This window comes from Gracilinanus agilis, chromosome 1 (assembly GCF_016433145.1).
Source record: "Gracilinanus agilis isolate LMUSP501 chromosome 1, AgileGrace, whole genome shotgun sequence".
NCBI classification, from domain to species: Eukaryota; Metazoa; Chordata; class Mammalia; order Didelphimorphia; family Didelphidae; genus Gracilinanus; species Gracilinanus agilis.
In genome coordinates, this window is record NC_058130.1 from 187,769,583 (window position 1) to 187,797,556 (window position 27,974).

The window sequence follows — 27,974 nt, forward strand, 5'->3', positions numbered from 1 at the left end:
TAGGACCAATTAATATTAATAAATGCTACAGCTCATTAGTGTCTCATTTTACAACTCACCTTCTTCCTCCGTCTTCTCTTTTTCTTTTCTTTGGCTGCTTGTGCTTGTTTGTGCTCCCATACCAGGTTAGTCAGGTTAGCCACGTACTCATCAGTCTGCTGTAAAAGGTAAGCTAAGCGCCTGTCTTTCTTCTGATCAATCAGTTTTCGGTAGCCTTCTTCATCTTCAGCCTTTCAGGGTAATAAGAAGATCCTTTATGTAGAACATTTAGTGAGAACTCTACTTTTTGCATAACTATCTTGACAACTCTGATGTCAAGTTACTAACAAAGACACAGAAGTTACTGAAGCCTGAAATTATATAAATATATACTTGGAATAGGTTGCACTTCACACAAATACAAAACCAGAAGGGACTTTAAGGATCATCTCATAGGATGTCTCTAATATTACAGATGAGGGAGCTGAAAATCTGGCTTGTTCAAGCTCAAACACTTAGCAAAATAATAGAGCTAACACTCCTAAGTCTTTGATGCCAAAACCTGGGGTCCATTCCATTTGTTAGACCACAGTACTATACCAATGTTATGTGAAGAAATATATATATATATATATATATATATATATATAATATATTTACATATAGAAATAATATATAAATGTATAAGATATAGTAACTGCATAAAGTTCTTTTAGAAATCTACTTAGAGTAGTATAATGCAATTACTCCCCTGCCCCATTGGAGAGAGAAACCAATAAAATTTAATTTCATTAACAAAATAAAACTATTTGTGAACAGTCCAGTGAAACTTTTTTGAAATATCACACCTTCTGCACAATAGGAAACTTAGTAGTTTGTAAATTCTTATTGGCTGAAATGAGGAACATGTGGATTTTGCTCAGCCCAGATGTTGTAAGGCAAGTATTTTTCACACTAAAAATAACTTGTCTGTAAGCAACAAACCCTGTAAAAGTTTCTGTTGGGACTGTTTCCCCTCTCCCAAAATCAAAATAAAAAAAACCAACTGTTTTCTGAAACTGATCAACTAGCAATTAATTATCTTACCATGACTATACTGTGAATGAACTTCATTTGGTTAATTACTACTTACATGAATATTCACTGATAAAATACCTGAGCTGTAAAATCCAGGACAGCCCCAGATTGGGTTATATTTTCAAAGAGTTTGGGACCACCCATTTGTCCTTTAGTCATCAAAATATTTACTAGGCCTTCTTATCACTTCGACCCTTACAGTGTCTCTCAACTTCTAAAAAGGCAGTGTTTTAAAGGAAATCACTCAAGTCATGCCAGGACAAAGAGAAAGCTCTAGATTAGTCAGATTTGTTATGGGGCAGCCTCAATATGGTCAAGTTTGGGGCATTTCCCTGGTGCTCACCAAAGCAAAAAGTCTCATTATTCAGTATAAAATGTTACCTGACCTGAGTGACTGTGAATTGAAGATAGAATCATGATATTCTATCTACTCTAATCATTCTTTGCTTTGGTTGATAGTTAAAAGAAAACAAAACAGAAAAAGTGTTTTTTTTGTTATCAATTAATTACAATATGTAATTATTTTAATTGCTTTGTAATGCTTAATCATTAGTGTCTATGTAACTAGTTACTAAACTAGCAAGAAATAATTGAATTAAATTCAAACTCAGGAGGGGAAAAACCACTATGATATGGGATATATTTGCTGTTCGAGATTGTGATTCGACACCAAAGTGTCCCCACCACATTGATTTAGAATATGTATCATTTTCTTGCTCTCATGGCAAAAGAAGATGAGCAAAACCAGAATCAGAAATCTCATCCAAGAGAATTTTCTGGGGATTTAAGGAATGATTGAAGTTAATGGTGTTATCTTCTTCTATCCAATCATTATTCCCTGGAATGTTCTTTGGATCTTCTATCATTATGTCTTATATACACTGTGTGTGTGTGTGTTTATTTTTTTAAAATCCAAGTTCTAAACCAAGGTTGATTAGAGAAAAGACAAGTAAATAGTAATTCATTATAATGATGTTCACATCTTCTTTCTTTGAAATGTCTGCCCACAAGTGAGAAGCAGTGCAATAAATTAGAAAGACTACTAGATGATATGTCAGGGGGCCCCAGCTTTGCATCCTGACTCTACTCCTTACTGCCTAACCACTGGACAAGTCATTTAACTTCAGTATCCTCAGGTACCTCATCTTTCAAATGAGTTATGCAGGAGATGGACTACATCATCATGATGATGATGATGATGATGATGATGATGATTGATGATGATGATGATGATAACTGTATGGCACTTTAAGGTGTGCAAAATGCTTTATAAATATTATCTCATTTGATCTTGGAAGTTGCTATGATTATCTCCTTTTTACAAATGACAAAACTGAGGCAGGCAAAAGTGAAGTGACTTGCCCAGGGTATCACCAATAGCAAGTCTCTGAGGACAATCTTCCTCACTCCAATGCATTTAATGTACTATTCATGAAATGATCTTTAAAGTCCTTCCCAGCTCTAGTCTATAAAGTAGACAAATGTATTGGCACATAACTGATCTGCCAGTTGTGAGGAATATGTGAAAAAAGAAAGATGTTAAGTGATTCTTGGAACCATACCCAAACTATAGGAAAGGAGTGGCATTTTGATGGTGAGTTTTAAAAAAGGAACATCTAAAAGAAGTAGGGAATTGGGTTAATAAGTACTGGAAGATTTTCAAAAGGAGGTTTTTCTCTACCAGGAAAAGGGACAAGATTGATCTGTTTCATAGTTAGATCTGGAAGGGACCTCAGAAATCATTTAATTCAACACCTCACTTTAAAGATGAGGAAATGAGATCCAGAGACATTATATGACTTACTCTGGATCTCACAGAGGTGATTGAGGTGGTTGAAGCAGGATTTTAACTCAGTCCTCTGGTTCCAAATCCAGTGCTCTTTCCACTGTAGCATTTGAAATCATTTTTTGTTCCTGGTCTGAGACTAACTCAAACTCCTTCCTCCCCGCCAAAAACCCCTTTCTTTCTTTTTTAATCTCATAAGGATTTTCTATGCTTTCTTATTTGGCTCTCAATATAATGCAGTAAATTACACTGCCTTATATTTATAATTGGAATTTGAACATTGCCAATCTGGAATATAGAAAATCTGTTCGACTTGAGTATATGTTCTCTTAAAGTGAGGGAAATATAATAGCTGTCAAATACTACCATGTGCTCATTATTAGAATTATAGGGGAGGGGTTCTTAACCTTTTTTGGTGTCATGGACCCCCTTGGCCATCTAGTAAAGCCTATGAATCCTTTCTCAAAATAGAATTTTAAAAATGTATAAAATAAAATTAATAAAAGAAAAAGAAAATAATACTATTGAAAGACAGTTTTCAAAATATTTTTAAAAGAAGGTCATGGGCTACAGGCTAGGAATTCCTGTTATAGAGAAACAAAGCCAATTTTTGCAGATTTCTGCAAGTGTGCCTCTTACCATCAGTCTCCTCATTCTTTCTTTTTCGATGCGTTCTGTTTCTTTCTTCTGCTCCCGTTCAGTGTTAGCATGCCAAGTTGCCACCGCTTTAGAAAGTTTCTGAATTTTCCCAGCCACTGATCGATGATACTCCTTAAAATCTTTTGCATGTTGCAAAATGCTGTTCAGGTATTCCTGAGATCATTGAAAAGAGCATAATTAAAACCAGTCTCCAGATGCATAATGAAGTTTTAATGTTTTGAAGGGAACTTTCAAAGCAAATTTAACAGGAATGAAAAAATTTAATGTATGTCATAAAAAGCAAACTATGTCTTATTTTAATTGGAGAGTTTTCCAAACTGTTGTCCATGGGAAGGCTGTCCCTGAGGAACCATTTGCCTATAGAGGAGTTATGAAACCATACTAGTGCCAAGATGTAGTGAGACTAATATGTTCAATTAATTGTTCTAAATGAGGCTGACAAAATAGAATTTATCCACTAGGATGTTAAATGATAACCCTTCATGTTAACATAAAAATGACTATATATATATATATATATATACATATATATATATATATATGACAACTTGCAACAATTTCCTCACTTTAATTTTTTCAAATCGTTGCCAGACCTGTGATTTCTTAAGTCTAGGATTCATCTGGTGAAGAATTTCTCTAGTAATGTCACACAGAACCTCCCTGAAACCTACAGTCTTGGACTTGGTTTTGTTTTGTTTTTGATTTGTTTTATTGGAACTCATCTGGATGTCAGATATACCTAGTGCTGGTTAGCAAAAATCATTTGTACATTTGATATTGATAACGCCAAAATCAAACCAGTGATTGGGCTTTAGAGGGACTGGGAAGAAGTGGTAAAGGGGATGTTAACAAAAATAAATTATTATGGGAAGAAAAGGATCAGGGCATGGGGGAGAGGAAAAGTGGGCAACAACAGGAAGATGGCAAAAGGAATAAAACCAGTAAGAGATCAAGTGAGGATGAAAAGCTGGGCATATCAAAATCCTTTCACAATAGAGAAATTTATTGAGAAAATCTAAGTGAGAAAAAGGACCAGAAAGTAGGAGATAGAGAAGGAAAGAGATAGAAAGAAAAAAAAGGTGAAGGAAGAAGAGCTGAAAAGAGAGAAAGAATATATATATAACATATTCCAAGGGGTGGGTGGGTGGGGCAAAGAGAGAGAGACAGAGAGAAAGAGAGACAGGGAGAGAATGGGCACAGGTAAGAAAGATGAAAGAAAGATTAAGAGAATCATTACAACAAAGATGCAGAAGCTTACACTGCCTAAATGGCACTAAAACCTTGCTGAATAGTATTATCATAAAATAAAATATGCAGGGATAGTGCTCTGCCTCCCACCAATTTGATTTTTAAGAGGTAAATAAATAAGGTCCCTGGGAAGGTGACATGAGGTCGCTTTAAACTCCACCCTCCCCCTACTCCACTCTCCAAAAAATGTTACAAAGGAAAAAGAATTTAGAGAGTTACTCACTAATCACTGAGAGGTTAAGGACCTTACCCAGGTTATACATGGAAGAAGCCAATCTCAATCCTATGTCTTTGTGATTCAAGGCAAGCTCTCTACCCACTCTACTATACTTACTGACCTTTTAACACATTTCATTAAATTAAAAAATGACTTGAATCCACTAAATTCCTCTCTATTATAATCATTTCATGGTAAATAGTTGACCTCAGGTTCCTTAACCAGTATCAATAGAGCACAGGCAGCAGCTGAAAATGTTTCAGGTATAGGTTAACTGACAGGAAGAGGGACTCCTCACAAGAGGTGGCCACCCAGGAAGTACTTGTTTTTGTTCACAAGTCAAAAAGACCATGCATTAATTTGTCGAGTTGCAATCTGCATTGGTAGAGGGACCACTCAAGCCATTAATAACAAAGATGTTATTAGAGAGTGATAGAAAATATATTTATTAGCTAAGAATGGCATATATGAAATATGGCTAAATAAAAAATTAGAAAATGCTATCCTAATATAATTAGCAGTGACACAACAGAAAGAGATTGGCCTCAGAACAAAATCCAAGTCCAAGTCTTGCCCCTTTGCAAGTCATTGAAACACTCAGCATTCTGGGCAATTCTCTGAGACCATTCTAAAGAACTGGCTTTTTTTGGGAGAGGCAGTTCCTTTTATCAATGTAATTACAAGATCAGTCCCTATTTTATTTAAATATGTTTAAAATATTTTAAAACTAGATATCAAGTTAATCAAAATTAACCAAACACTTTACAATGGAATTTTCTATAATGCCAAAATATAGAATTGTTATATGACATAAGAGTATCATTTCATATAGTTGGCCAAAACATATACTACTATAAACAAAAACATCTGAGTTTTTAAAAAAATTTAATTCATTTGAAGATTCCAACTAGATTCAAAAGTAAACTGACTGTGGTCCCAGTCATAATAGTATTTATTACAGGAAAAAAACATTTAATCCCTTTGACACTTTCCTGTATCTCTCCTCCCATTAATGGAATGTCCATGATTACAAAAGAGTTTGAGGAGACAACCTCCACAATGAAATGTTCTACTATGTCCTGACGAGTAGGGGCAAAAGAGCACTAGAAAAAAATGAAGAAACTTGTTGTTTTGGTCGAGGTTTTCCTTCTAACTAGGTGCATGACTATAAGCAACTTCCTTTATCTTTCTAGGTCTCGGTTTCTACCTGTATAAAATTATTGAGTTAGACTTATCTCTAAGGTCCTCTGCAATTCTTTCACCTACCCTTATGGTCCTCACCAAATTCTCATTAATATATTACAAAGGCCCTTGCTCATGGCCACAGCCAGTTTTGAATCACTTTTTCCCCCATAAATTGGATTGCTATTAAAAACAGATGCTAAGGAAGTGAAGTGTGGGGTTAGAATACCTGGTGCTTCTGTCTGCGCTTCCTCTCCTGTTCAATCTTCTGTTGTTTCTCAAGCTTCTCTGTCATGCGAGCTTCCCTCAGTGTTTGCCTCTTGCTGCGTTTGTAGGCTTTGGAGTTCAGGGCAGTCTCTAAGGTTGTGTCTCGACGCATACAGGCTACCACTTCTTGTCTTAACTGTCAAAAGAAAGAAGATAGTATCTCATCAGTGAAAAGACAATGCTTCTGACCTTAAATACAAGAAGACTTCAAAGTCTGAATAAAGTTTTAAGCTATTAAAGCTTTTCTTTTATGTAACAGAATTTGTACTTTACATGAGCTTTTTCATTGTGTTTGGCCTTCATTAAGGTTTCTACACAGTTTATTAACCCTAAGAGACAACTGAGAGAAAAAAATAACTAAATTAAAATAATAAAAAAATTACATTTTCAATGCTGGCATAATTTTTCTTCTGGTAAAGGCCCATAAGTCATTAAAAAATGACCATAACAATGAAATAAAGTCTTCCCTGATTACCTCATTTGAAATTGATACCTTCCTTTTCATATTTCTTATAGCCCAGTGGCTAAACTTTTCCTTTACCCTTATTATCATCTTCCTTGCATCATATTTACTGGCTGCCTATTATGTTAAGGTATATTTCTCAAAATAGAAACGTTGCTTTTCTTCCTTGTATTCTTTATGTGCATAACCGGCACTGGACCTTGTACATAACCTAGATATAATCTTTTTTTTTTTGCTAACTTTAATTCAATTAATGTAAAAAAGGCAAATAAGTTTCTTCTATATTTTAAATGTTGATTTACTTTTAGTTAATCTTTGCTTTGCTTTTGATTTAAAATTCTCTTTTTAGAACTATGTATTGACTTCAGTAATGCTATGATATTACATAAACATTTTTATTTTATACTATGATATGTTAAAAGATATTTAATATAAGTTGTTTAATGGTTCATTTACAAAGAAAGTAGGCATTAGTTGTAAGTTATAGCAATTCTACATATATAGAAACCTATATGTGTGTTATATATATATGATTATACATATATGTGTATCAGTCAATAAACATTTATTAAGCATCTAATGTGCCAAGCATTGTATAAAGCCCTGAGAGGTTGAAGCATTTATATATGCATTTATATATATATACACACCCATATATATACATATATATATATGCACATATACATGTATGTATATCCTGGTGATTAATTGAAAGTTTATATCATTTCTTAATATTTTTTTTACTACTGAATAAAATTAATTATTACTATTGAATAGTAAGCATATAATGTATACTTTCCTATCAGATGACCTGATACAAAAATACAAAATATTTATAACTCTAATTCTGTTTATAAGGACAGGTAGCAAAATTCTCAAAAAGTGCTCAAGAAAATAAGATGAAAAATAAGGGGCAAATGGAATTATATAGCCAAAATTGAATCTAGACTTAAATGCCACCAATCAATGACACATTGGTTAACATTTATCCATTCAAGGGGCAATGAGGTTGCTCAGTGGATAGAGTGCCAGGCTTGGAGATGTGAGGTCCAAATCTGACCAGAGACACTTCTTGGCTACATGACTCTAGGCAAGTCACTTGAACTCAACTGCCTAGACCTTACTACTCTTCTGCCTTTGAACCAAAACTTAGTATTTATTCTAAGACAGAAAGGAAAGGTTTAAAATAAATTATCCTTTTAGTAGCGTTATCTAATGTTTATGATGTAGAAATCATGGAACTTATCCTTAGGAAAGAAGAAATGGGTTTGAAAAAAAACTTTTTTTCAATTTTCAAAACTGTGAGCTTTAATCTCCCCAAACTAGCATCTATTTGTTTTAAAAAAATTACAAGAGGATATAAAACCAATGTATTACTAGATTATTTATGTCAATATTCAGGAATTCAGTTCAATAAACATTTATTGGACACCTATGTAGTGCAGGGCACAGTGCCAAGCATTGAAGGATGGGCACTATTTTGATAAAACTTAGTGGCTATTCTTATGAAGCCTGATGCCTAAGAGTAGGAATATGTCACCTACACAAAAAGCTTTAATACAAAATAATTTGTACATGCATAAAATAGGTGTAAAATGCCCAGTTTAGTCCAAAAATAGTACTTTATTATCAGCAGAAAGGTGGCAGAAAAGTTTCCAAGAGGAGGCAGTATTTAAACTAAACTTCAAAGGATGGATGTGATTTCAAGAGAGAGAGAGAGAGGGAGAAGAGCATTTCAAGTACAGGAAATATGGTGAACAATGGCACAGAACCAGAAAGCACAAGCGGTGGAGAGATAAACTGTTCTGTGTGCTTATAGTATCAAGATGTGGCAGCAAACAGTATGAATCAATCTCTAAAGAAAGGGTGGTACCATAATGTGGAAGAACTTGAACGTCAGGAGTCAGAAGGACTCCTCTGTGTTTAGTAGACAACTGAGATCCACTGGAAGATTTAAAAACATGAAATAACCAGATTTATGGCTACAGAAGTTTAGTCTGGCAGTGGTGTTCAAGATCCAAAGATTACAACACTACCAAAGACCACAGACGCCACATTCAAACCATTAAGTTGGACATGCTTATGATTTTAGTCATTTCCTCAAACATGCCAAGTCATGCAATTCAATAACTTTGAAGTACTTCTAATCATTAATAATTCATTTACCATGCTATAAAAATTTAACAAGAAAAAAAAAAGACAATGAAATGCTCATTCCCACTGTTTACTAAGGCAACCTGACATTAACCAGTTTACTTTGGGTCAAAACTGGGGCATACTATGCTCCAAAAACTTAGCTAATAAATAATGTCATATATCTTGTATTCATATTTACAGGTATCTGTGATCTCATCAATGACATTACTGCCTCTGCTGGTGCAGATTCCAATACTTCCAAGTTCCTGCAATCTGTATAATTCTTGTCTACTTCTTTCTATAAATCTTCCATTTACCTAATGATTGAGGTCTTCCTCTTTTCTTTTAATATTTTATGCATTCAGGGCAGTCCTGGTTTGTCTTTTTGTGACTGGAGGCACCTTCTTGCTATGGTTATAAACATCTCTAATTATTACTTGTCATATATAAGTCATTCCTGTTTAATATGCTGCATCCTGCTTACGACTACCACACAGTTTCTCATTGCCCTTCAGGTAACCTGCAATTTTTATTTCTTGTGGTGTTCCATGATTCAAAGCTTAATCATTTCACCAGGAGAACACTGATGTTTCAGAGATGAGCCTTTGTGGCAGCAAACAGGTTGGGATCATTAAAATTGTATGATTTCCTAAATCTAGCTTGATCTCTCTCCCCCTCCTATTCAAATCTGGACCTGGCTCACTGTGCCTCTATATTGCCTACTGTACTAAGGAACTAAGTGAAAAAGACACATCCCAATCTGAACGACAGGAATTTATTTTCCAGTTTGTTTTTCCAGTTTGGGCAGTTAGGCTGATTACTTTGCAATTCTTGGAGAAGATTTTCTCAGATTCTGAGATTTCATGAAATTTATTTAATATTTTCTCTGTACTTGAATAACTAGAGCCCCTTTCTGTCTATTGTGATTTGTTGCTTGTTTTAGACTCTACAGGACATCCTCCATGACACCACTAGCATTGCATAGGAGCACAATGCCCTGGTAGGTGCTGTGCTTCATGTCCACCTTCAGTTGGTCTTTGAACTATTATTTACCCAGTAACATTTGTCATGGAATCTTAAAGGACAGTGATGGGCAAACTACAGCCTCGGGGCCAGATGAGACCCCCTGAAATGTTCTATCCGGCCATGCGACATTATTCCTAATTTGACGAATACAACGAGTAGGCTACAATACAATGAAGAGTTGCCTTTAAAGAGTTGCCTAAGAAACAGACTGAAAGATGAGCATTTCCTTTCCTTTGGCCCCCTCTTTAAAAAGTTTGCCCATCACTGTTGTAGGATATTAATTTAGGCAAAAGAGAACCTTTAAAGTATTTGGTCTACTTTGGCCAATGTTCTTTTGAAGCCAACAAACCATGCATGTAGAATGACTTTATATTTTTTGCACTTCAATCAGATACATGGATATGAAGAGGAAAAATCTTCTGTGAAAGGCTGCCTGTTACCAGAATTTTCATGCTTTCATCTGGACTCAAGATGGGGCATATCAGACATTCAAAAAGAATTTATGAAGCAACAACTGCAGGTAGAGCACTTTGATTGTTATCTCCTTAAAAGCAAGGAGTATTTTGTATCTGTAGGACTTAGGACCATGCCTGGCAAATGGTGGATGTTTAATTGGTGGTATAGTGGAAAGAATTATGGGCCTGGAGTCAAGTAGACTCATCTTCCCGAGTTCAAATCTGGTTTTAGACACTTACTAGCTGTGTAACCCTGGGAAAGTCACTGAACCCTATTGTGCCTCAGTTCCTCATCTATAAAATGAGCTGGAAAAGGAAATGGCAAATTGCTATAATGTCTCTGCTAAGAAAACCCTAAATGGGGTTGCAAAGAGTCAGACATAGCTGAAAAATGACTCAACAGCAAAGATTTACTGACTAGAAGCTGAGGGAGAAAAAAATCTAAGTGGGGAATAAGAAACTAATACTGGTATTTGTAATGCAAAAATTTACAAGGTTAAGTATAGTGAATGGAAACAAGTTTCTCTAATGGGATCTAAGGAGGAAAAAGTTATAATTAATGGGGAAATTGAGGAATGTCTCATTGAGGAAGTGCTAATTAAGTTTAAAAGATAGATAGGAAATAAACAGATGGAAGCATATATATATATACTATACAAGCATAGTAAGGAAGTTGTATGGAGACAAGAATGAGGGCAGTTCAGTTTTCCTACAGAATCTCAGGGCTAGAAAGGTGCTCAGAAGCCATTTTAACTCATAAGTGAACAATAATGCCCGTTATAAATTAATCACAAGTAATCTTGGAGACTCCCAATGAGCTAGAAAGCCACCTCATCCAAGACACTTAGTTCCAAGTCCTGATAGCTCTAATTGTTAAGAAGTTTTCCCTTTTCATTAATCCTAACTTTGCCCCATTGAAATTTTGACCCCACTGCTCTTAACATAATTTCTCTCTCTGGGACCAAAGAGCACAAAATTTATTCCCTCCTCCATGTGACAGCCCTTCAAATACTTGATAGTTACAATAATATCCATAAGTCTTCTTTTCTCCAGTCCAAACATCTCTGGTTTCTTCAGCTATGACATATGGCAGGAACTTAAGAACCAGGCTGGATGCCCTCCTTTGGAAGTTCTCCAGCTTCCCAAGAGGAACTTAAAAAAAAAAAAAGGTCAAGGGCAGTTGGGTAGTTCAGTGGATTGAGAGCCAGGCCTAGAGATGGGAGGTCCTAGGTTCAAATCTGGCCTCAGACACTTCCCAGCTGTGTGGCCCTGGGCAAGTCACATAACCCCCATTGCCTAGCCCTTACCACTCTTCTGCCTTAGAATCAATACATAGTATTGATTCTAAGGTAGAAGGTAAGGGTTTTAAAAAAAAAAGTCCCCTCTGCCTGCTCTTTGCAATTGGAAGTATAGGATTTGGCCAAGCAGATATAGATCAGATGAAAAAAGAGCAGCTTACTTCAGGTCAATTAAAGCCTTCTAAAGATCCTAAATAAAAAGATGTTTCATCCTACCAAGAGGAAGCCATGGCGTCCCAACCTTCAACCACCATTTATATCCACCCAGTATAAAATATTAAGGAATGATAATACCTTTTTAACAACTCAGCATAGTTGAGTCCCTCCTTGAAAATTCATCCACAACATTATCTAAAGTAAGATTCCTTGACATTTGAAATTATTTTTCTTAAAAGGATTTTAAATGGCAGGGACAATCATATACTTCTCAGGAATGCATTTCTGCTTAACAGTTGGCAATCATTTATTGAGCATCTATTGTGCAAAACCTATTATTCTAGGCTGTGGCAGAGCTGCAAAAATGAAAGAATATATCATTTCATTGAAGTTGCTCAGAAATTAGTCAGAAATGAGTGACCTCTTGTCCACAGCCATTTTTTGTTTTTGTAAAAGCAAAATAGGTGACTTCTTTCATTCTTTTAGGCTCTTCTCTAAATTTGAAATATCTTATAAACTGAACCCTGAGGACCTGTAAAATTATGTCATTTGCAATATGGATTTCTTCTGTCACATGTAGACAATCTTCTCAACTTCATTTTCTTTTTTTTGAAGCTGATTTAAGGAATCAAAAATTATCTTTGATTGTTATAATACTGTCTTCTAACATGTATGACCTTGAACAAATTTAGTTTTTTTCATGTTTTTAAAAAATATTTTATTTTTCCCCAATTACATGTAAAAACAATTTCTATTATTATTATTATTATTATTATTTATTATTCCTATTGACTCCCAGAGGAGCATAGGGCTGCAACCATCTCACGCCAATGGACTCTATTCTGGGCAACTTCCCCCAACTGGGCATCTCACGCCAACGGACTCTGTTCTGGGCAACTTCCACCAACTGGGCATATCTTTGCCAGGTCTGTTTTGGCCTTCTGACTTTTCTCCTCCCTGGTGGGTTCCATATTTTTTTTCATAGCATCCTGACTGATGGGATACTGAATTGTTCTTTCCCAGAGTCTGGTACTGGAGATCTTTTCAGGCCATCTGATGTTCAAGATTTGATGTAGGCCTGGTGTTTGTTGGCTTTTGCCAGCACGCATCGTGGACTTTGTTGGAGAGCAATCTTCCAGACTAGGCGATCCTTGGTTTTGTTGGTTTAATGAGGTTGTAGTTTCTATAGCAAGTGAGATTTTTACGGGGTGAGGTTGCTAGCCTCGCACCCAACCCTCCTCCTTTTTCAGCCAGGCTTGGGACCGTCCTTTTTAATATCCATTAAATTTTTTTTTGAGTTCCAACTTCTTTCCTTCCTTTCAACTTTATTTTCTTAAATGCCCCCTCTGCTTCCTCATATCCTGTTTGACTTAATGTAGTGGTAGACTCCAAATGTGGTAGTCAACAAAGATGAGAATAGGTAAGAATAAAAACACTTAGAGATCATTTCCATTTCCATTATATTGGTTATCCTTCCAATTTAATCCAATATTCCCAAGTTTAATCCCTTTTGGAAAATGTGGGTCTCCTGCTACACACGCAGTAGATTATTCTACTCAACTGCTTTTTTGCTTTTTTGAGACAATGCTACTCATTCTCTTCTACCATCCTTCTCTGTAATGTCAGCAAATGAACTTAAATATTCCTATATGGTGCTACCCTTAGGTGCTATACCTCTCTGCCTGGCAAGATTATTAGTTTTTTGCTCCCTGATTGCTTTATATCAGTCAAGTTTCTCAATGACTACAGTGATTATTAGAATCAATGTCTTTACTTTTATTCATTCCAGAGTAGACATCTTGTTTTACAAGGCCAGGGAAGTGTTGCTGTCATCACACATGATGCAATCTTTCCTTGTCCTGCCTTCTAACTTCATTTTAGTTTTGCACTTTAATCAGTCGATGATTTGACTAACAGTGATCTGACTGTGACACAGATGATGATGATGATGATGATGATGATGATGATGATGATGATGATGATGATGTTAAATCTCTGTCAGTTGCAATTCACTTATTGTGTTATTCAGTGCTCTCAAGGTCCCTCTTCCTCCCATCCCCCTCTTGAAGAAAATATTCATGATGCATAAGATCAAGACTTCTGAGCAGCAGCACCTTTTTGTCTTGATCCTAAGCTATATTTTTTAACATAGCTTTTCTTTCTTCCCTTGTGTTCACCTTCACACTGATGCCACCATTTCTAGGTCAAATCCAAATGGACACATCAAGGTCCTCAAGAACACACTTGCCAGTTCATCCTTTGTAATGGCTTTTAATGCATCACTTGCAGTGATCTTCATGGTAGTATGTTTGCTTACATTCATCCATGATGACCAAGAATCCCATGAAATGTTGTATTTGGTTGCCTTTGGGAACAGGAAAAAAATTCTGCCAACTCTTTCACTTATGTTCCCAGAAAACCTGGGAGTTGTCTTTTCATTTATCTACAGCTTCCCCACTCCCCCATCTTCCAATTTCCTTTAGGCTGAGAATGTTGGTAAGGATGTAATTCAGACCCTCCAAGTGGTGTTATTTACTTTATTGGTGGTTACAGAAGGACCTACTCATATTTAGAGTACTAACAATGTTAGTAGATTGTCTGAAAACTGTGTGATTCTCAGCACTTCCCACACTCCCTTGCCCAGCTTCTGCCACTGATATTATTTATATAAGTAGGACTAAGGGGCTATTTCTTTTTAAGTTCACAGGCTGCCATGGGCAAAAACTTCATCCCTTTATGGGACCAATTTTCCAGCGATGAGTCTCTATTCCTCAACATGTCAGGTGAATCCTTAGTAAGCAAACATACTCTGTTGTCTGGTCCATACTTGGAGCTTTCCCTGATCCCTCAAACTTGCTGAAACTATAGGTCTATTTGCCTATCATTCAACAACATAGATGACCTTCCATACCACAGTGAGCCATCAGAGAGGGGCTTTTGTGGAAGTAAACCTCTCTCATCCTGATCTGGTCCTTCTAGACTGGAGGGTCATCAAGAAAGTATTTTCTCAGGTTGGTATCTCTACCAGACCTTTTCCTAGGTCCAACCTGTGGTCACTCATTGAGGTCACAAGCACAGAGTTATACTCCTTGGACTCCTACTCCTTGCAATCTCAGCTCAAATAAATAAAGCATGAGAGAAAGATCTGATTTCTACAGGCCCAAAATAATTTTAGCTTTCTTTTGTACTATGCTACTAATCTGAAGAATATAGAATGCATTATTAAGTTTTATTTTACCTTAGGGGGATCATAAGAAGGATCCTTTAGCTAGCCACAGAAACCAGACCAGTTACTCACCCATCCTACCAGGCCATTTTGGCCATCTGCCCTATTTCTCTTCACACTTGAGTCAGTACCTTCCTCACTAGACCTGGACACTTCCAGGTCTCTAATATCTATTCCATCAGCCAGAGGAGTGCTAAAGTCAGTTTGAATTGGCTGTGGATAGGCAATTGTTAAATTTTCAATGTGCATTTAAACCTTGGAAATGAGCAAAATTATAAATTGGCTTGTTTTGTTAACTGTCTAAACTTTAGGAAGTAATAGAGAAAATGCTAATAATGTATATTAAATTTAAAAGGGTGTCATGGGCACATTTTTGTCCTGAGACCAGGTTGTTAAATATTTATCAGCACACCAATCAGAGTGTCCAGGATTTGGGGAAATTAATCTCTTCATTTTTGGAGATTGAACCCTGGGGCCTCCAGCACAGTTGATTTGTGACTATTGTTGCTATTCAGTAGAATCCAACTCTTTGTGAACCTTTTTGGGGGTTTCTTGGCAAAGAAACTGGATTGGTTTGCCATTTCCGTCTCCAGATCATTTTATAGATGAGAAAACTGAGGCAAACAGGGTTAAGCGACTTGTCCAGAATCACACAGCTAGTAAGTATCTGAAACCAGATTTGAACACATAAAGAGTCATCCTCTTGACCTTGGGTCTGGCCCTCTATAAATTATGCCACCTAGCTGCCCATTAAATAAAAATCAATCCACTAGTATACCTACTATCTGGCCCCAGACATCAAACAATGCTTTACTGAAGCATTTCATTAAACCCTCCAAAACAACTATTCTCCAACATATGGCTGCCATGTTGCATGTAGTTTATTGGCCTCTCCCCTGCTCCATTGTCTACTTCTTCCTCTGGGTACTACAAAGAAATAAATATCATTACTTCTAGTCACCACTTTCCTAAGTGTATTGTCTTTTCCTAATAAAATATGATCCTCCTGAGGGAAGGGACAACCTTTTGTTTTTAAAAAAAAATGTCGGGGGCAGCTGGGTAGCTCAGTGGAGTGAGAGTCAGGCCTAGAGACAGGAGGTCCTAGGTTCAAACCCGGCCTCAGCCACTTCCTAGCTGTGTGACCCTGGGCAAGTCACTTGACCCCCATTGCCCACCCTTACCACTCTTCCACCTATGAAATACACCGAAATTAAGGGTTTATAAAAAAAAAAAAAGTCTCTAAGATTAACATGGCACCTGGACTTAATAAATACTTTTCATGCATTTTTTTCTACCATTAAAATCCCACTTGTCATAGAGATGAGGCCCTGGGCTACTGAAGACTATGTTTTCAGTTTTAGTTTATTTATTTTTTTAAATCCTTACCTTTCATCTTGGAATCAATACTAGATATTGGTTCCAAGGCAGAAGAGCAATAAGGGCTAGGCAATGGAGGTTGTGACCTGTCCAGGTTCACCCAGCTAGGAAGTGTCTGAGGCCATATTCGAACTCAGGACCTCCCATATCTGTGCCTGGTTCTCAATCCACTGAACCACCCAGCTGCCTAGAGAGATCATAAGAAGGCTCTATTGGTTAGCCACAGACACCAGGCCAGGTAGCTATTTATTCTGCCAGGTCATTCGGCCTGAGTGCAAGATTTAGCAGGTACTGACAAGGAAAATACATTTTGAGTACGTGTCATCCAAGAGCCAGGCTAAGTTTTAAGAAGCTTACCAACAGCTATCACAAGATAATGAATTCATTACCCATGAGGGAATCAAGTTCTTGGCCATTTCAGCTCTCAAAAACTCTTTGAGTAAGGAAGACTTCAGTCCAAACCCAGCCTCAGACATTCACTTCTAACTATGTGACCCTGGGCTGTTTATTTACATTTTTTCCACCACAATTCCCTATCTGTAAAATGGGAATAATAATAGCACCGACCCCTCAGCGTTATTATTAGGATAAAATGAGAACACTGTAAAGCGGTTTGTAAATCCTTAAAGTACCATATAAATGCTAGCTAATATAATCATTAATCCACTGAATGAAAATTACTCTGCATGTGTACTTGAAGTGCCAAATTATAGGCTTGAACTGTCTCAAGGATTATAACAAGTATTTCTTATAAAAATTTTATGAGACATCCATGTACTAAAAGAGCAATGTATATGTAAAGAAACCCATTAATAATCATTACAAATTTCTGACAATCTTTCATGCTTCTAAAAAACCTTTGTGCTACCACAATTATTCCATCTTCACTTTCTGTATAGACACAATGGTGAATCTGAGACATTGCCTGCCATAATATTGCACATATAACATCACCATGGAATGGAAGTAAAAGCTTTTCAGAGATCTCCAATAAGATATAATCTTTCCCTCCTTCAAACCCAACAAGATATATATATATATATATATATCTTTGGGAAAGGATAGGGAAATAGAATTACTAGAAAATTAAGTTTACATTGTTTCTAATCCTTCTGATTGTAATATATAAGAAATCTAAATGATACACTTTTTCATAAGCTTTACATTTTGTGACAATTTCACATGAGCTTACAGGATTGTCATAGATCATATTTTATGAAATAATTATATTTATTTCCTCTATTTCAGGTTCATTGAGGAAAGAATTACCTGCCGTTGAAAATTCAGTAACCTAAGAGCCTTCAGTTCCACCGTAGCCTTGGTTCGTAAATCTGGTGGCAAAGAGCCTGGCAAATTTTCCAGTTCTTGGATTCTATGAGCTATACGAGCCTGAAGTCTAAAAGAGATAATAAAACAGAATAAGAATTAAGAAGTAGTTAGAATCTAGCCATAAATGATAAACAATTTCTGATTTAAATTCAGAACACAATCACTTCTAGCTATCCTTAGTAAATTTCTGACATTCAAGTACATTTTCTTATAGTAAGACTCTAAATAAAGAAAAGATATCTTGCATTCATCCAGACATGCCATATACCTTCCACATATATCTTTTATCTGCAACTCAGATCAATCTGTGAATTTTAATAAACTATCATAATCCTTCTATGGAGGAAACCACATGGTAGTATAGGCATAGTAGGTATTTATAGTGTTTGTCAAATTAACTGAAATGAATCCATATCTTATAGATGAGGGTAATTAACTTTTTCATTCTCTTCCTCATTCCTTAAGGCCACTATGGAGAGAGCATAGAGCTGTTGCTAGAGAATTCCCAACTTTCAGTTCTGTCCTCAGGTAACCAGGCCATTCTGCTTCTCTGACAAGATGCTGACAATAGCCATTATAACAAAGTGGTTAAAATCAATCATGTTTACTGAAGCCTCAGAAAGTGACTCGGGGTGTGTCTTTCCAGCTACATCTTCTAAATTTTAATTCCTTTACCAATGTTTGTGTTGTTGTTGGTTTTTTTTTTAGCAAAAACAAAACAAAAAAAACTTTAAAAACCAATAAAGTAAAATAAAACTTGAGGCACATTTGCCCAATCTAATCAGTTTATAAAATTGAGTTAAAATATCACTGTGGATATTCATTTTGGCCACAATTTAAAATAAACTGCCACTATCTTATTATAATCAATGTAAAATGCAAAGTAAGCCTACAATAATTATAAATTAGATGTTATATTAATGTTGTCATATGTTTTCTAATTATTTCAGTTCCCCTAATAGAAGTTCACTCTTACATTCATCCTGAACAAAAATCCATACCATCTATATTTAATGGAACCACAACTGTCTTAGTGACTGTAATTCTAAGATAGTTCATATATTTTCATATGGAAGGAAACTTAAAGATCATTATTTTTGTGATGAGGAGAGTGTGAAACAGAAAAGTTAAGTGTCTTGGCTGAGATCACATAGAAATTAGTTACAGGGTTTGAAGTCAGATCTCCAAATCTTGCTGCCTCAATCCAGGTAGATCATACCTCAGTAGGTAGTTTAATAGATTATTGTGGTCACAAAGTAAAATATCTTCAGTGAACCCATTTGGAATGCCCCCTCTTCATAAGGAGCTGTTTTGGTGGCCTTTCATAAGGTATGTTCCTCCAGCCTTTCCAGAATAAAAGGAATGGCCAGAACTTCCAGAAGAACAATCAGAGCTTGGAGTCAAGAGCCCTAAGTCCATTTAAGTCTTAGGTCTACTGTTTATTTTGTGTGTGACTTTGGCAAGTCATATCTGCCTCTATGTTCTTTTTTTTTAAACCCTTAACTTCTGTTTATTGGCTCCTAGGTGGAAGAGGTAAGGGTGGGCAATGGGGGTCAAGTGACTTGCCTAGCATCACACAGCTGGGAAATGTCTGAGGCTGGATTTGAACCTAGGACCTCCCGTCTCTAGGCCTGGCTCTCAATCCACTGATCTACCCAGCTGCCCCCTGACTCTATGTTTTTTGATTTCCTTACCTATAAGATGAAGAGAATGATCCCTGTACAGCAACTTCACTGGCTTATTTTGAGAAAGGAAAGAACACTATAACTCTTCAGGTGGCATATGCAGGCACTGTTGTTCTGGTGTATATTCTTCAAGAACATGGGTTCAGATAGCATCTATCTTAAAACTCATTTTTTTTTCAAATTTGATGTTAAATTTCTAGTCAGCTGGCCACACTCCCAGATCTTCATATTCATATTTAATTAATTAAAACAGTAAGTTTTCTAAGGAAGAACTTCTTATAAGCAAGGACAAGTAGCAGAAAATGTCCCTGAATTGATGTTAAAAGAAATATCTTTTAGATATTTTATAATCCAAGTTTTCAAATATTTCTATAAAATGATGAAAAGAATCCACAAAATTCCTTCTCCAAAGCAAAGGGAAGTAAGAAATTATGATGTCCAGATATTGAATTTTTATATTTGATTAATTATAAATTCATCAAAGACTGTTCTAATTTTATGACACTAAAATAGGATGTCCCAGCATATCCATTTTCAGTTCCCATTAACAAAGACACTCAGAAGTAAGCAAAAATTGAAAATGAGTACCTCAATTTTTTTAGAAGAAAAAAAAATCCTTCATGGCTAAGCTTCCAAATAAGCAATAATTGGGCAATCAGAGCCAAACAAACAATTGTAATGACAACCAAGAACAAAGTGGTAGAATAAGGCAATAAGAATGTATCAAACTATCAAGGAGCTTTTCTCTAGAAATCACCATATCTCAAAGAAATGTGACTTGTTTTTCCCTAAACTTAAGGTTTTTAATCACAAAACCATTCTTCTCCCATCAATTGTCTTAACAAGTATGACTTCAGCAAAAGTCTGAAGGACTAAAAAGATATAGCAGAATGTCCGTGAATGGTTTAAAAGAGAAATAAATACTGTGAAAGTGCTAATTTATAGTCTGCATATCAGAAATGATTGGTGGTATAGAATAAATTAAATCCACAGAGGTAAGTCTCACCAGACAAGCAAAAAAAGTAGAACTGATTGGGAAGGCAAATGTTAAGAAGTGAAGAACAATCTGGAAGAAGAGGAGCAAAAAGCAAAAAAAATAACACTTTCTGTATGGTTACTAGATTAAAATTGACACATATTAACTATATATATGTAAGACTATACATATATTATATAATAAACCATTTAACATAAGTAAAACACAATGATCTTAAAGACAGGATTCATAGAGAAAATTTTAATGTTCTAATTCCCTCAGAAAAACATGATAAGTTAAAAAAAAATACCCTGAACACTGGAAGAAGTAATATAAGAAAATTACCCAGAACTTCTAAACAAAATATCAATCAAAAGAAATCATTGATAACTTCTGGGGGAAAATATCTGGTAAATATCTATTTTTTTCATTGCTACAAAATTAAGAGACTAATTGACTCTTATGTCAAGGGCATAATTGATGAAAGGAAAAGAAAGTTTTGTTTTTGTTTTTTTTTTTTGCAAATGATATTCTATGGCAGGCCAAAACTCTACACTCTACAACTATGCAACTAAACTAAAAAGTACATAAGATAAATGATCCCATTATGCTTACTGTTTGGCTACAAAAAAAGGAAAAAACAACCTTAAAGGTTCTCCTCCAATAAAGAATCTCTTATCCACATTTCAACATCAAGAGTCCTAGAAAAGGGAAGTCATTAATACTGGGCAAGGCAGAGGGCAAGGAGATGCAGACTTGTTAAAGAAAGGTGTTTGCTACTGTCATGGAACTTGTCCATAGCAAAGTCCCTATAGGTGATGAAGTTCTCCAGATGTTCCTGTTATAAGTAAGAATATGATGAATGAATCAAATCTGAAAATGCTGCAGGGATTCTAAATGACATCTATACTCATTCAAAACTATTTGGCTTAACCTGACACTTGGAAAAAAACAATGAATGAAGAATTCTAGTACACACTGTACTACCTGGCACATAGTAATTACTTAATAAATGACTGTTGATTGATTGCCTGTTGCCCAGACATGCAGTTAGATGGCTAACCTATAGAGTTGCTCCATGAGCATACATTCATCTTAGAAAGAAAGAGATTGCCCATGGATAATAAGTTTGGCCTGAGTTGAACATGAAGAGAAGAGTGAGCTAAATTAAATTCCCTTTGTGAAAATGCACATACCTTTTAAAGACCTTCAATCTTCTCCTTATAACAAAGGCCAACATTTCTTGTAGACATTTAATTATACTAGCTGGTTAAAAGTCATCAAATACAACAGTTTATTAAAATTTTAAATTGAGTGGCCTAAATGGCAATGGGAAGGTACATCATGAGGGTGAAAAAAGAAGAGAATAGTATACACAGTGTAAAACATGCTAATAGTGAGATATATTACCTTAAAAAATGGGTGGAGCAGTCAGGCAGTGAGAAAAAGAGTTAAGCAACATAAAAATTATGTTCTTCTCTAGTAACCATACAATGTCAAGAGAGCAAGAGGATACCCAGAACATTGGGTAGAAACTCTGTTGAGTAATTTCCAGAAGAACATGGATAAGCCTCACATAGTGCATAGACTGTGATTTTTTTCACTGTAATGATTATCTACATTGGTGAAGCCAAAATACTAAAGTACTGAATTTCTTGGGTTATTGATGGTCATGTTTTCAGGTGATCATTTTTCTTGACTTTATTTTTAGGTGAAATTTCACTTTCTTCACATAGCACATTAAGTGTTTCAGTGTTAGATTTCATAGATGATGGTTCTACTACTATCAACAATTAGTATTTCAACATTGTTTATAAGAGCATATTAGAGTAAATTTGCTCCATTTTATATCTTTTTTGTTTTCTTTCAGTTTAGCCTAAAAATAGTCTTGGGATAACTAACTTAGTTGCCTCTTATACCTAGCTCTCTTCAGGATCACTTTCCTTCTATCGATTTTTACTGTTCTGTGAAATAGTATTGTTCATTGTCTTCCAGCACCTTCTTCATGTTTGGTTTTTCTTTTCACCCTTACCTTTTGTCTTATAATCAATACTGTGATTAACCCTTTGCCAAGCCCTGGGGAGTTAAGTGACTTGCCCAGGGTCACCCAGCTAGAAGTGTCTGAGGCCACATTTGAACCAAGAGCCACCCAGCTGTTCCTTCTTCATAATGTTTTGCAGGGAATGAATCAATAAACATTTCATAAGTGTTTATTACATGATAGATACAAAGAAAGGTGAAGACATTTTTGCTCTCAAAGAATTCATTGTGTAATGGAGGTGCCAATAATCAAACAACCATGTAAAAACAAAAAAACACATGCATACAGATAGAATTGGAGATAATATTCTAAACAGTTATTACCCTTATTAGCAATATCTCTTTACTTGGCCAGGAGATTTTGAGTGTTTCTAAGTTATTGATTTCTTGAGTGTATTAATATCCCCCTCAAGACAATTAGTTTATATATAAAAGTGAACTTTTCTAAGAAGTGATCATAATAATAAACAATATAGATAATTTTCTTTATCATTAAATTATGTATTTTCCAATTAACAATAATTATTTTTCTCACCTTCCTACCACCCCATCCCCACAAAAAGAAAAACTCTTGTAACAAATATGCACAGTCAAATAAAACACATTCCTGCATTGACCATATCCAAAAAATAAATATCTCATTCAACATCCTGAATTCTTCATTTGTCAGGAGGTAGGTATTAAGCTTTACTATCAGTTCTCTGGAATCATGGCTGGTAAATGAATTGATAAAAATTCTCAAGTCTTTCAAAGTTGTTTTTTTTTTTCAGTGTTGTTACCGTATACATTGTTCTCCTTATTCTTCTCACTTCATTTTGCATCAGTTCATACAAGTCTTCTCAGAGTTCCTGAAAGTCATCTATTTGCCATTCTTTATATCATTCCATTCCATAACTGGTTGAGGCATTCTCCAATTGATGACTAAGCCCTTAGTTTCTAGTTCCTTATTATTACAAAAAGAGCTGCTGTACATATTCTTCTACATATGGATCATTTTCCTCTTTTTTTTGTCCCTTTGGAGTATAGGTCTATCATCATGATTGCTAATTCAAAGCAATAGCAACATTTAAAAGGCTTTTGGGGCAGTATTTTACATTATTTTCTAGAATTCACACCCATCAACAGTACATTAACGTGACTTTCACTCAGTGTTTCCAACACTTGTCATTTGTTCTTTTTTTGTCATCTTTGCAAATATGATGAGTGTGAGATAAATCAACTTCACAATTGTTATATTTTCATTTCTCTAATTACTAGTGATTTTGACCATTTTTCAAAGGGCTATTTGTTTGGATTTCTTTTCTTTGAAAGTTGTATGTTCCTATCCTTCAGTCTTTATTCATTAGAGGATGGTTCTTATTCTTATAAATTTGAATCAATTGCTTACATATTTTGGAAATGAGACTTCTATCAGAACAATTTGTTACAAATTTTTTTCCCTACTTATCTACTTCCCTTGTAATTTTAGCTGGATTCATTTTGTTTGTGCAAAGTCATCTTCATTTGGTATAATCAATATTGTCTGTCTTTATTTTTTAATTCATTTCCCATTATTCAAAGTTGATAGTTTGTTTAGGTAGGCCTAACTTGCTATAATTGCATAGTGTTTCTCATCTTTTCTTTTACTTTGATATTGAATTTGACCCATCAATGACCTAACTGTACAAAAAGAAAAACTTGAAATGACTTCCAAATTGACAACATGCTAATTATTTTTATTCTATTCTTGAAAAAATTCAAAATATGTCTGCTTACATATATTTTATACATATATAAGTAATCTAATAGACTTTTATCTCCCCTCTTTCTTAATCCTGAATCCTGATTTCCAAAATGTTTTTAGCACTTTTCCTATGGTCAATTTTCACATTTAAGTCAGCAAGTACCAAAGTATTTACTGACTTGTTTTAGATGTTACTATCATGTTCTTGATAGAATTTCCCTTCTTCATCCGTTGTAACAGATGCTAGTCAAAATCTCCAGTTACCTTTATGGTGATTGTTCTGCTTACCAAGGGTACTATTTAAGACAAAATGACTAAAGCAAAAACAAACTTTGCCAAGTGCTTTATTTGCTTCTCCAAGGAGAACCTGTGAGCCCTGCTTCCATTTAAATGTAAGTTCTTATTTTATTTATAGTAAAGTATATCAATGTGGATGCAATGAAGTTCCTTTAGTAGTTACAACATAGGATTATAGCTTTACAGATTTAACACTAGAATGTACCTAACAAACCATTGAGTCCAGCCCCTTCTTTTGACAGATGAGGAAACAAACACAGATAAGTTAAGTGACTTGCCAGGGGATCACACAGCTCATGTGTGCATGAGATGAGGCTTCAAACAAGGTCCTCCTAACTCTGTGTCTAACACTCAGTCTGACACTCCATGCTGTACATTCCTATTTATATTTTGTTGAAATCCATGGAATCCTTAAGTCTTCCCTCCCCCCTTCCAAGCACTAGACAAGTGTCACTGGTGAAGGGGATTTCACAAGACTGAGCCCCATGGCCAAAGCACTAATCACCTTGTGGTCTAACCTGTTCATTACAAACCCCTCTGTACTTAGTTAAGCTGGTGCTAGAACAGCAAGAACACTCTGTCACTGGGACCACACCAAGCTGCGTAGACCTTGCCAAGGCTCTGCTTCCTTGGCACAGCTTTCCAGAAGCCAGAGTGACCTACATGCTTAGATGAGGTATCTGAGCAAGGACTCTGTGAGATAATAGCAGTAATAAACATTACCCAGCGCTTTGCAAAGCACTTTCCTCAGAGCAACCCTATGAGTTATGCAATATACTAGTATTATGCCTATTTTAACAGATAAGGAAACTAAGGTTCAGAAATGTAAAATGATTCTCTTAAGAGTCACACAGAAAATGAGCGTTGGAACCAGGATTCAAACCCAGGGATAGCAATTCCCAGTCCTGTGCCCTTTCTATTATACAATGCTATGAAAAAAAATCATCCTCTTCAGGAAAGGACTTGGTATTTTTTTTCCCTGTTGTTAATAGAAGTCTTCATTTTAAGTAATGCTCTTCTCCAGACAATTTCATCTTACCATCAATGGAATACAGCAGGTAGTCTGATAAAGAGATTCCAGATTCTAAACTTCCTGAAACAACAACAAGGATGTAATACTGCATAACTGCAGGAGACTCATTTAGCCTCCTCAGGAGTACAGAAAATTGAAACAGAATTAGGTCAGTCAGGTTTTTCATACAGATTGAACAGTAAATCAAGGGAGGTTACTGCTCTGGCAAGAAAGGGAGTTCCATTAAAGGCAACAGATATTTGTTCAGGTCCAGAGGAGAAGTTTATGATTCCTGTAGGAGAGTTATTTGTACAGAAAATGACACTGGTACATTCTGTTCCTTCTAGTAGCAAGCAGGCTAACACTTGGGGTGGGGGATGGGGGACCTCGACATGATATTCTGGGCCACTCTGCCTATAATGGGACTGCTTGGTAATTTCTGAGAAGTCATTTTAGTATATCAATGGAAATCGGGATATGACAAAAATCAAAGGAAATCTTCCTTTTTTTTCTCTCTCTCATAAACCAGAATGCTCTTGTTCTCATACCAGATCCTGAGAGAATGTAAAATAAGACTGAATTTATCAATGATTGCATTCTAAAATAAATCCTTATGAGAACAAGAAATTTATAATCTATCTAACTATCTCAAGATCTGCAGGATGACAGTTTGAATATTAATTTAGTGAAAGCAAAACAATCCGTGTTTGGTAAATAAGCAAACATTTTCCAGTTATGCATGCAAAAGCTTTATTTTCATGGAATGCCTCCAAAGAAGAACAAATACAGTGATCTATCCAGTTGCATCATAAAAGGGTAAGAGAAAAGAGCAAGAGTCTCAAAGGAATCTTCTAAAAAACCCTCAGACAGGATAGATGGAGGGAATCTGAGTGACCACTTGTATGGAATAACAGGTTGAAGAGACATAAAGTGACCACTGCCTGAGTACCACCAGCAGAGTCCCCTTATTGATTCTATTATATTATATAACACCAAAGCATGGAATAATTAGCCAGTTTCTAGACAAAGAACTTCATTTCTTTAAAAAAAAAATAGCCTGTCTTTTGTTGGCTCAGGGAAACTTCTACTACCCACAGAGCAAGCTCACAATTCTGGATGTTCCCTATATTGACAACTCAGTAGAGCTTTTACTGGACCTTCTCCTGCCATTAGTTTCATGAGCTCCCCCCCACTTATCCCTTTCTGTCAGTTTGCTAAAATGATTTTTCCTACTATATAAATTGTGGCTTTCATTGTCTAAATCTAAGTGTCCCCGTGATCCCCAAATCTCTAATCCAACAAACAGCAGGAAGTATTCCTATACTATATTTTCTTTATACAACTGTTGAATATAGCAAATTAATTAAGAAAATATTCTTACAATTTTCCTTTACTTATTATAGACAATGTAAGTAGTATTTCTCAAAGGAAAGACATGATCATTTTAAAAGAACTTTCTGACATGATTTTTGCCCAAAGTAAATGTCTCCAATTGCAAAAGAGGTATCACTTAAACTTTGCCCTGAGTCTTTCAGTGAGATGATAAAGATGCATCAGCCTCTTTGAATCTACTGGAAAAAATGCTAAAGGCTATGCAGTCATTCAATCATAAAGAGGACCAAAGAGGAAAAGAGTTCTTAGCTGCCTCTCACAAATGCTTGAGGGACTTAATCTAATCTATCTTTCTTTCTTNTTTCTTGTAAGCATTAAAATCCTGGCACTCTCTCAAACCCCAAAAGAAGGCTAATAATGTGCACCTGGGCAGAATACACAACATCCCCCAAATGATAAAACTAAGGGAAGAAAAAATCCCAAAGTGATGAAGTAGAAATTTTATAATAATAAATAAATATGAGTAAACAGGAAAACAAATAAAACAATGAAAACTATATTTGTGTGATATTAATATATTTATATAATAGCAAAAGTTATTAACAATGTATAATTAAAGATAACTTAACTATGTGATATTATGTAATAAATTTAGAAAAAATTACTATTAAATAATAAAATATATTTTATAAGTATAGTGATAAATAATATAAGTATGTTATAATATAGAAATATGTTATAATATAATATAAATAATATATTAAAAGTAACAAAGTGAGTTTATATTTAATAACAAAATTCTTATCACTCTGCCATATCTATCAATCTATAACTTGGTGATCAATATTATTTCAGGAGTACAAAGAGTGAATAGAATGTGACCTATGCCAGGAATATATCAAAGGAATCGCAGGTATATTATTCAAAAGGTACAGATTAGATAAAAGGTATGATGAAGATGCTAAATATGTATATACATATATATTAAAATAACATACTCCTCTGTGGGAATTCATGAACTAGTTCT

General features: G+C 35.3%; 1 protein-coding gene across 4 annotated transcripts in view; it reads right to left on the reverse strand.

Moving 5' to 3' along the window:
* The window catches only part of SMARCA2 (SWI/SNF related, matrix associated, actin dependent regulator of chromatin, subfamily a, member 2), a 215,224-nt gene that overhangs the window by 148,042 nt on the left and 39,208 nt on the right, over positions 1-27,974 (reverse strand). For 3 of the 4 annotated variants that reach the window (XM_044659297.1, XM_044659311.1, XM_044659304.1), the window contains 4 exons: positions 17,823-17,949; positions 6,379-6,552; positions 3,482-3,655; positions 60-230 (listed from right to left, as the gene is read on the reverse strand). In XM_044659297.1, coding sequence (XP_044515232.1) covers positions 60-230; positions 3,482-3,655; positions 6,379-6,552; positions 17,823-17,949 — 646 coding nt within the window. Of the gene's footprint in view, positions 1-59; positions 231-3,481; positions 3,656-6,378; positions 6,553-11,519; positions 11,574-17,822; positions 17,950-27,974 lie in introns of those variants that run through there. The other variant, XM_044659317.1, reaches the window with a different exon arrangement.